The 10,153-nt window shown below is 41.9% G+C and overlaps 1 protein-coding gene across 1 annotated transcript; it reads right to left on the bottom strand.

Annotated features, from left to right (window-relative positions):
• Positions 1-3,958: 3,958 nt before the first annotated feature.
• Positions 3,959-9,148, bottom strand: LOC139302468 (photoreceptor outer segment membrane glycoprotein 2-like). Its single transcript, XM_070926173.1, has 3 exons — positions 8,568-9,148; positions 4,618-4,864; positions 3,959-4,213 (listed from the first exon to the last, which is right to left on the bottom strand). The coding sequence occupies exons 1-3, from the start codon at positions 9,146-9,148 to the stop codon at positions 3,959-3,961; spliced, it is 1,083 nt and encodes a 360-aa protein (XP_070782274.1).
• Between the last annotated feature and the right edge of the window lie 1,005 nt (positions 9,149-10,153).

Raw genomic sequence — 10,153 nt, 5'->3', positions numbered from 1 at the left:
AAGGACAGGACAGATGAAATAAAGAAAAGGACAGAAGGAAGGGAAGAAGAAAAAAGAGATGAATGATGGACAGGAGGAAAAGGAGAAACAAACAGAAAGGAAGGAAGAAAGGGAGGGAAAGAGATTTATTGATGAGAGGAGAGGAAGACAGAAAGGTAGGAAAGGAAGGAGGAATGAATAAATGACAGATGGAAACAAGGAAAGGAAAGAGGTGAAAAAGGGGAACAAAGGAATAAAGAGAGGGTGGGGAGGTGGGGGAGGGGGTCAGCAACAGAATAATCTAGGGCACTGAGGACCACGTGGTCATTGCCATGACAACCAGCTCCCTCTGGGATCAGGGAGGAGGAGGAAGGCTGTGACTGGCTGTTGGAGGAGGCTGCAGTGCTGCAGACGACCAGCAGGAGGAGACAAACAGCTGTGACATCACGCTTTTATTAATTTATTCATATCCTGATAATTATCTGTTTTTATCTGATTGTGTTTCTCATCTCTGATCAACATGTTTTTTATCTGTTTTTTAAAGTTGTATTTCTATTTCTATTTCTTTTACAGAAATACAACTTTATTCTGATTCTGATTCTGATAAAGTTGTATTTCTATTTAAGGTTATATATTAAATTAAAGTTGTATCTGCGTCATGTTTCAGCTCCTGTTGTTATTAACGATGCGTCATGTTTCAGTTCCTGTTGTTATTAACACAGTGTCATGTTTCAGCTCCTGTTGATGTTGTTGTTAACAATGCGTCATGTTTCAGTTCCTGTTATTAACGCTGCATCATGTTTCAGCTCCTGTTATTATTAACACTGTGTCATGTTTCAGCTCCTGTTGTTATTAATGCTGTGTCATGTTTCAGATCTGCTAATGTCAGTACTTCCTCTCTGCGCAGCATTTGCTTTTATCTCCTCACCTCCACAGCTTGATGGTGAGTCAGTTTCTGCTCTGTGAGATTCACTTTAAACTCAATCTGAAACTTCTGGTTTCATAGGAGAAAAATAAAAAGTGAGTAAATTCTGTACAACTGCTGTTTTTTCTGATGTTCAGAAAACCTGCAGCCTCACTCTCACTCCTGGATGCTGTTGCCCTTGTGCAGACTATGTTTTTGTAGAATGAATATATCATCCTATGTTATTTTCTCTGGTCAGTCATGTTGAGCAGCTCCTCTAAACTTTCAGCTCAGATGACGTCACGCAGTCACATCAGGATACTGAGGTAGAAAAGCAGATATATGTTAAACACGCGTCGCTGATGTTTTACATCCAAGTGTTGGTCAATTATAATCGAAGAAACATTTAAAAATCACAACAAAGTGTCAATGACCAAACCTCCTGTCAAATCTAAACAGTGGCAAAATAATCATCGGAAACACATCAGACAGAATGAGAACTGTGATCTTTATTCAGAGACAAATCAAAGTAAAGCTCATAATCACACAGTGAGAGAAAATCACATGATCATACTGACAGTTTAGTTTCCACTGGAACATCTGGCTCACAACAGACAGACTTGGAGTTTTTAGGTTTCTTAGATGGTGATAGTCCAGCAGTTTTGTGCTAAGCTAGGCTAATCACATCTTGAACCTCTGTACTGGATACATATATGTGAAAATGTTGGGCTGTTCCTTTAAGATAATGACAAATTATAATTTCTTGAAAGAAAACTCACAGAGAAAAGTGAATTCTGATTGGCTGGCTCTCTGACACAGCTTCCTTATCACTTTATTATTCTGTATCAGCTCTAAACTGTTCTGACATCAGTGTTTAAACTAACAGCCTCTAAAGAATGTGAACATCAACCTCAATTAGAAAACATGGAGGAAGTGAACAAAACACAAGACAATGAAAAATAAAACACAAAGAGAAATCAGTTCTTTACAAAGATGGTGACGACACAGAGTGTGGTTCTTAATTTTTATCAGTCCCTCAGGAGGAACTGTAGTAACTCTGGTGATCCCCTGACTCTTCATCAGCGCCATCATCAGGTCAACATGTTCATGTGTCCAATACTTTGGTTTATGACCAAATACCTGCAGAACTGATGGCATTCATCAGCCTCAGCTGTATTTTGTGTTTTCTGCTAGTTTGCTAAAGTTTGCATGCTAACACACTAAGCTAAGATGGTGAACACAGTAAACATTATACCTGCTGAACGTCAGCATGTTAGCATGCTGGTGTAGAACCTCACAGAGCTGCTAACTGACTGTAGACTCTGAAATCCATCAGTTGATATTTCCTGCTGTGCTGCGGCTAAAGGCAGGAGGGACAGGAAACAAAAGCATTGGTCGGGTTGTAAACATGAACTGCGGGAGCTAACATGGCTAGCATGCTAACAACAGCAGTCCACAAAGTTGTAAATTAAACAGCATTTTACTGTCAGTAACTTCTGTCGCTGTCCATCACTCACTGCAGCCAATCAGCATCTCCTCTTCTTCTTCTGCCATCAGTCTGGTTTAATGACTGCTTCCTTATTTATTTGTGCCCAGTTACAAAAGAATAATGTTTTTATTTTGGCTATTAATGTTTCCTCTGAAACACTGTCAGTCAAGATATTTTGAAAGAAATCAGGTTTTATTCTTGAGTGCACAGCAGAGCTTCAGGGCCAGCCTCATGCTGTTGTTATTGTAAGTGTCCTGTTTCCTGCTCCAATAATCTGAGAGGAGGAAAACGTGCAGCTGTGTGAGATCACACAGTCACACCTCCAAAATCCTCCATTAACAGTCTGTACGCAAACTGGCAGGTATGAGAAGACTTATTAGTCATTTGTTCCCTCAAATAAATTATTTTGCACACAGTTGGTGCCACTAAATGCTGCATGTGGATGCAGACTGTTGTTTTAGAGTACTAGAAATGTTTTTATTACAATTCAAGCACTAACTGAAGCTCGGGACAAAGCCCTAACCTGACATCACACTGAACCTCTGGTCAGGAACCACTGGAGCTCTGGAGGTAGACAAACTGTCATGTGATCTTGTACCAAAACAAACATGGATGCCAACCAGCAGCTTGTTTTTAAAAGGCCAAAAAAGGATGAAGAAAGCAGAGCGTTTGGTGAGATCCTGGATGGAGGCGAGGAGGACTGTTGAGCCCACAGAGGGGACTGGAGCTGAGTCGACTTTATAAAACGAAGCTAACTTCCGGTAAAGCTGTTTATTTACAGGTACGTCTCCCTCAGATGACACAAAAGTGATGTCATCATTGGTCGCCAACGTCACTCGCAAACATCAAACATGAAAATAAACATGAGCCAATCACAGTCCAGTCTGAAACAAAACACCTGTTTTTTTTAAATTCTCATGAATATTTATTGTTGGACAAACATTTGATCTTTGTTGTCTTGTTGAAGCGTCCAGGCTGTTTTGTTCCTGCAGTCTGACCGTTTTCATTCAGAGGTAGAGAAAGCTAAATTATTCCTTTCAGAGTTCACTGCTTCTCACAGGTACTGTATAAACCCTGATAGTATTATTTAGCACTCTTTGCTGCAAAGTTGCACCTTTAAAAGCACAATTAAACACTAAAAGGTACAAATCTGATTTCCTGACACACAAAAGTGTCCCTGTCATTCTCGAGGACAACAAATGTCAAAAGATATCTAAGAATGAAAACAATTTGCAATTTGTAAGTATTTGTTAATTCAAACATTGTTTCATATGCTGATATTAGAAAAACACCATCTGAAGGCAGAAATCATCAGACCTGCAGAGCTCTGAGGACACAGCAGCTGGACTTTCAACCTTTTTCCAAACTTCATATCTGGATGGCATCGATGGAACTTTTCTTCGGCTCCTCAGGATGAAAACGTATTGAATGTCTCCTGGAAGACAGACCCAGCTCAGAGCGGTGCATCCTGGAGCTAGAAGTGATTCATAGCAACAGAACATCACTTGAGGCCTTGGAAGTTTTTAATCCGAGATGTTCCAGCTCGTCCTGGTCTGTCAGAGGTCCATGACTCCTCAGGCTGGATGCTAGCTGGTCACAGGGATCTGGACCTGCAGGGATGGCACCTCCTGCTCTGTAGGGGCAATCGGGAAGTTGATGTTTGGGTCGTCGTCGACCTGATAACACTTCCCCAGGTTCTTGATGACGTTAAAGTTGGACCTGGCTGTTTCTGCCAGGCTGTTCTCCAGAATCCAACCATCAGACTCTGAGTCAGGATCACCCAGGCGGAGAACGTTCTCCATGGCCGTCTGCAGGTAACGGACTCCCGTCAGAACCAGCAGCTGGTGGCAGAAGAAAAATGTGTCTTTAGTGTAGCATGGACAGCTACCTGACAGATATCAGAAGTGTTTCTATGTGTTGTCAGCGCCATAGAGGGGGGTGGGGCATGATATGGTTTAAATATGGAGACAGCTTCTGTCTTGGAAGACATTCATAGTGTTAACCTCAGACCCCTAGCCCTAACCTGTCTGATGACGTATACTGACAGTTTATTACCAAACTAAATTGGACCCAGACTGATTTGGATTTCAGTGCTTTGGAGTTGTTGAAAGTTGTGTTGTTTCGTCTTCAAAGGTGCTGGCTGCTTCCTTTTCTGTGCTGAATGCACAAAGATGAAACAGATTTTGTTATATTTTCACCTAAATCACTGTGGATATTCAGTCTGCGTCAACAGCCGCTGCAGTACCTCAAATAGCCAGATGAGGAGCACGGTGAGGCCGATGGACTGCATGATGCCGGTGTAGTGGTCCATCAGGGCCTGTCGGCAGCCTCTCCTCCACAAGTTTAGCTGCTGGCTCTGCTGATCGTAGTTGAAATGTGCCAAGCTGTTGCTGACCTGCTGCTGGATGCAGGGTCGAGGGGAGAAGGTGCTGCAGCAGCTGAAGGGAACGCCGTCCATCAGGTACTTTCCCTCCACGTTACTCCTCAGACGGCTGCAGGGAGGAGCAGGCAGCCGGTGGTTAGTGGCTGCTACTACTGCTACACAGGTGAACAGAGGGAGGGGTCAGAGCAGACACTGAACAGAGGGAGGGGTCAGACAGGTGAACAGAGGGAGGGGTCAGATCAAACAGGTGAACAGAGGGAGGGGTCAGACAGGTGAACAGAGGGAGGGGTAAATGTACAGTTGCCCATGAATAAACGTTGCAGCTCCTCAAGAACAAGATGTTCCAGCGTTTTGCTTCCCAGCTGCTGGGTAAAAGTGAGAGGGGTTAGCCCTGGGGTCGAGCTGCCCTGGAGGAAAACAAAGTCTTCCCTGTGCTACCGACGAGGGTCTGGAAGCTAGCACAGGAGCTTTGGTACACCAGGAGGAGAGGGTTTTCAGGCCCAGGGCGGGGGGACTCAGTGGGGTAGAATTGAAGCTGGGCAAGAGGGCAATGGAACAGGGCTCAGCTAGTAGGACTGCTAGCTGCACGGCTGACTGAGCTAACTAGCTAACAGCACCTACAGTTAGCAGCAGTTAGTGATTATTCACACTGCGATGGAACGGTCGGACAGCTTTTGAAAGACGTTAGAGCGTTTTTTAAGGTATAAAAGTACAAATACTGTGTTTTCATTTCAAATACTTTGTTACTTTTTTCCTGTTATTAATTTATGTGTTAATGTATTGTTGTCTCAAAATATAAAAAGTAACATTTAACTTGTTGAGTGGTGTGAAGACGTTATTATCAGGCCTCAAGCAAGGAATGACACTTAGAATTCTTGATTATCACGTTGTATTTGTCTGTAATTAGCAATTTATGGTGGCTTACAATAAAAAAAATTGACATTTAGGAAATTTGTTACAAAGTGGATGGATCGGTTGAAATTACACAGAAATTGGTAAATTAAGCTGCAACAGCTCACTTCAATTTACAGATATGCTCAGCAGAAGTTTGTCAGAAACTAGTTGGAAGTGAAACAGTAACAATTCAGATACATGCCTGTTATGCAGAAGTTACATATGAGGTAAGTGGTGACAATTCATCCCCTGCTGCCCTGAAGTGAATAGGCTATTATATATAAATGAGGTCTGTATGTTCAGTCAATGGTATCAGTTAATTAAAAAAATAAAAAATTGGATAGAAAATATAAACAAAAGGTACTTGGCAAGTTATTTCTATTTGATCATGCATGTTAACGGGTGATGGGTCACCTATGCCAGGCTGAACCCTCAGCAGCTGTAGTGGAACACCAAGCCAAGACCTTGAACTATTCCATCCTTGAAAACAAGGCTGTGCTTAAGGCGAGTTGTTAACCCCTAGATTCTGTTTTACCATGGGCCTACTCTCATTGCCTATCACAAGCAGGTAAGGACAACTTAGAGCCCCACTCTAGGTGAATATCAACACTGACCCCCTTTTATGCTATAATGTCCATAATGTCCAAGAACGTAGGCCTAATTACAAAGGTATGTAACTCCTCTATATTTTGAGCTTAATTATGCCTATCAATTAACTTGGTAGGACCATATTAAATAAATTACATGCTAATTATCAATTGGGAAAGAATACAATTACACAATTATTTGGTTGTAATTTCCAAAAAATGTCAAAGAATTAGAAATTACCTTCTTATTGGGAAATAGCGGAATATAATTATTAACTAATGTTGGGATTATTTGCGATACATTTTGGGATAATTTCAAAGAAAATTCAAAAACATTACTATCTAATTATCACCTTCTTACCATGAAATTTGCGGACCTGTAAAATGAAGCATTACCACTACAACTATACTACTATACTACTACTATTACTATTATACTACTACTAACCCTATACTACTACTATTATACTGCTGTACTATACAACTACTACATTACTAAGTAGTACTCTTGTATGTGCACTTGAAACATACAGTACTCTGTAAATCCTGAGTCAATGCATTAAACTGTCACCGACTTTGCCATACGCATTGCTGTTTTTGTCTTGTTGTTGAATAAAACAGTTTGTCTCTAAATCCTGCAGACGGGTTATATTGAGTCTCTTGAACCTGAGTTGAACCCTGTTGGTTAAGCCTAATTAATCCCATGACATTTGACCCCAGTAGCTTCCAGCCTTAACTGCAGTGAACCAGTGGCCTCAATCTGTTACTCTGTTTACTGTTTACCAATGTTCTACTAAGATGTTCTGTAGTTCTGAAGTTGATGTTGTAGTTTCTGGTGTGATATTATGGTACACTGTCCAAACCCTCATATGAAGACATGGTTGTTCAGTTTTCATATGTAAATATGTAAGTTAAATTTGACCAAAATCTGAGACCTCAGAGACCTGAAATACTGAAGGCAGAATTATAGGATTTTGGTTTTAGTAAAACTGTGAAAAGTCCTGCTCACTATCAATCACTTGTATTCACTTTATCTGTGACATTTCTGTCCTCAGACCGTCATCAGGTAAAAATTCCTTTAGCCAAACAACACAGGTACAATATATATGTAAACAAAGCCAGAGAAAAGCCCACCAATTAGAGAGAGCCAGCAGCACCTCCCAGCATCCATAAGCATTAAGGCCAATAAGCTCATTGCAAATAAAACTGGACTTCTCCTGCTGTAAACTAGAATAGTATGTTTACAAATGTCAAACGATAAACTACATAGATACATATTCAAAGGAATACTTCCGTATACAACCATGAAATCTGTAGCATTTGTATGTGTTTGATTTATAATTAGAGTTTATGATCTGACACACCTGTTAATAGGATTTTCTGGAGTGAGTGAAGTAGTGGTGGTATGTTCTAGTAAAACTAAAAAAACACAGATATGTAACCCTACATCTCCCCGCTAAAGTGTCCATGAGCAAGTCGTGTGCCTTAAACCTGACTGGCTTCCACCCCCAGGTTGGTATCCACCAGAATCCACCAAAGTCCAGTGCAGCTGAATCCATTAGATTCCTTTGCAGTTCACCACTGTTGCACAACAGAACTGGACTAGCTGGGATCCAAGATGATCCTCTAGCAAAGATCCACCAGAATCCTATATCTAGATTCAGAGATCCATTTGAATCTAACTTCAATCAAAATTAGAGAGGAGGATCCCATAAAACCCCAAATAACAACTGGGTTCCTCTATAATTTAGTAGGTCTTGTAGAGTGCAGTAGAGGTGTAGAGTCCTATAGGCTCCATTCAGGTTTATTGGATTCCACAAGAATTGAATCTCTAAAGGTGCATTCAGATTGAACAGTACGTAAAGTTGCTTTATTTGCTTGAATTTGTTATTCATTTGTTCAACACAAACTGTGTTAGCTGTAGCTAAAAACATACACAAACTGCTTGTTTGTGCTGTGTGTGTTCTTGATGCTGAGGGTATATTCATTAAGTGGAGTCATAGAATTTGGGATAACCAGATATCTTCAATTTCAACTTGACATGTCCTCAGCTCAGTTTGTGCCACCTGGAATAAACATTTTCACATTCACTCTCATCTTTCACAGACAGCTTTAAAATTAGCTTTGTGTTCCATCTGAACACACCTTTTAAATGTAGTATGATCTTTGACACTCTAGTTAGACATACAGGAGTCATACTACGGATCTAACATCAAAGTCGATCTTACAGTATTCACCAGGATCCACTAGAAACTGTTGGAATCTACTAGACAGAGATAGAATCTGCTAGAATCCAGCAGGAGTAACTGGAATCAACAAGACTCCACTTACTCCACCACGGTGCTGCTCGTCATATCCAGGTAGCGGTTGCTGATCCACTGGACCTGGAACCAGTCCCGGTATCCAGTGTTCCCACAGCACTGGAACTGGATCTGCAGCAAGTCCAGAGTCCTCTTCATATAGCAGCGCCCAGGTGTGTCTGTGTCCTTGTAGTATCGCATGGCGTTCCTAAGGCCCAGCAACAGCGACTCCTCCAGCTGGCTGCGGATGCTGTAGCACATGAGCGCCCCCGCCAGGAGACAGGAGGTGAAGAAGAAGGTGCAGATGACATACGGCATCATCACCAGCTTCCAGCGCAGGAACTTGTTGGTGTCGGCACAGTCCAGGCAGATCTTCCCACCCAGAAAGTTGATGCAGCAGGCCGCCAGGCCTGTAGTGATCAATATATGTGGCACATAGAGGATCCCTTGGTCTGACATCACTTCCTGCCATTTCTGAATCTCTACTTTGAGGAACAAGCCCAGGCCAAAGAGGATAGCCCCCGTCACCACAGAGATCCAGTTGAGCAGCCAGAGGACTTCAGCTAGCTTCTCTCTCTCCGCCTTGGTGAAGGTCACCTTACCAACTGCCATGTCAGTCCTATGGGTTATATGTGAATCATGTCCAAGCGGCTGAAAACATGGTCAAAAACTGGAGTGCCTTAAGGTACAGCACCACTTATGACCACTAGGGGCAATATTGAAAATCAGTCCATTAATTAGATATTAACCCCTCTTAACCTTGATTTCCCTTTTACATTTGCCCCAAACTTGCTTGTTCCAGCTCTTGTAGCACTGAAGCTATGAAGTCTACACTGAGTGACATATTCAAATCCAAGACTCCATGTTATCTATGGCCGCACGTTTCCATCAAATGGAAATGTTCCAGATGTCTTGTGTATCATTTTTGACTAATTTCCCCTAAACTCAGCCTGATATATTTGGTTTGTTATATTAAATGTCAAGAACTTTTTAATTTGTTAAAATAGAGGCACCAGAACATCAGTGGGGTTAAGAAGTGTGTATGCCTTCAGTGATTGGTCCTTCCAAGATGGTTTTTTCCAATCAGGCTTCACTGGCCTCTCGTCTGTTCCACCCCGCTGCCCATATTTGGAAGTTTCTGGCTCTGACTTGTAAAGCCAAACTCAACTTCAAATCCAGCTATCATAAACCAACAGGTCACATCACCAGTTGCTCATACAGTCTGTTGTTGCGTCAAGTCGTAGCCCTCACATCCAGACCAAAGGGGTCTGAGGGGTCAGAGTTCAGGGTTCAAGGTGGGCCTCTCTTCAAAGGAAAGCTGGAGGAAAGAGGAGGGAGAAGGCCGGTGGCTGCTCTCTGCAGAGCGTCATAAGGAGCTTAACCAGGTATTTTAGGTCCTCTTGACTGTAGTCCACAACTCGACACACCCAGGATGTGACCACTGCAGGGAAGCAAGAAGGTCAAAGTTTAACAAAAATATTGAACTTTATTAACCCTGTCTGTGTGTACATGGAGCCTTTTATTCCCATAACAGAAATAAATCTTCACTTTGTTCTTTTTGATCAGAATCAGAGTCAAATCTGTTTGATCAGAATGGAACATATTCTTCTAGAAAGA

The sequence above is a fragment of the Enoplosus armatus genome, chromosome 19 (genome assembly GCF_043641665.1).
Source record: "Enoplosus armatus isolate fEnoArm2 chromosome 19, fEnoArm2.hap1, whole genome shotgun sequence".
NCBI classification, from domain to species: domain Eukaryota; kingdom Metazoa; phylum Chordata; class Actinopteri; order Centrarchiformes; family Enoplosidae; genus Enoplosus; species Enoplosus armatus.
Note: the sequence above shows the minus strand (reverse complement) of the source record. Positions and strands in the feature narration are given on the sequence as shown.

Coding starts and splice junctions, on each gene's coding strand:
- LOC139302468 (XM_070926173.1), bottom strand. CDS start 9,148: ATGGCAGTTGGTAAGGTGACCTTCACCAAGGCGGAGAGAGAGAAGCTA. Junction 4,865..8,567: donor ACGAGCAGCACCGTGGTGGA/GTAAGTGGAGTC, acceptor TCCTCCCTGCAG/CCGTCTGAGGAGTAACGTGG. Junction 4,214..4,617: donor TCCTCATCTGGCTATTTGAG/GTACTGCAGCGG, acceptor TTCTGCCACCAG/CTGCTGGTTCTGACGGGAGT.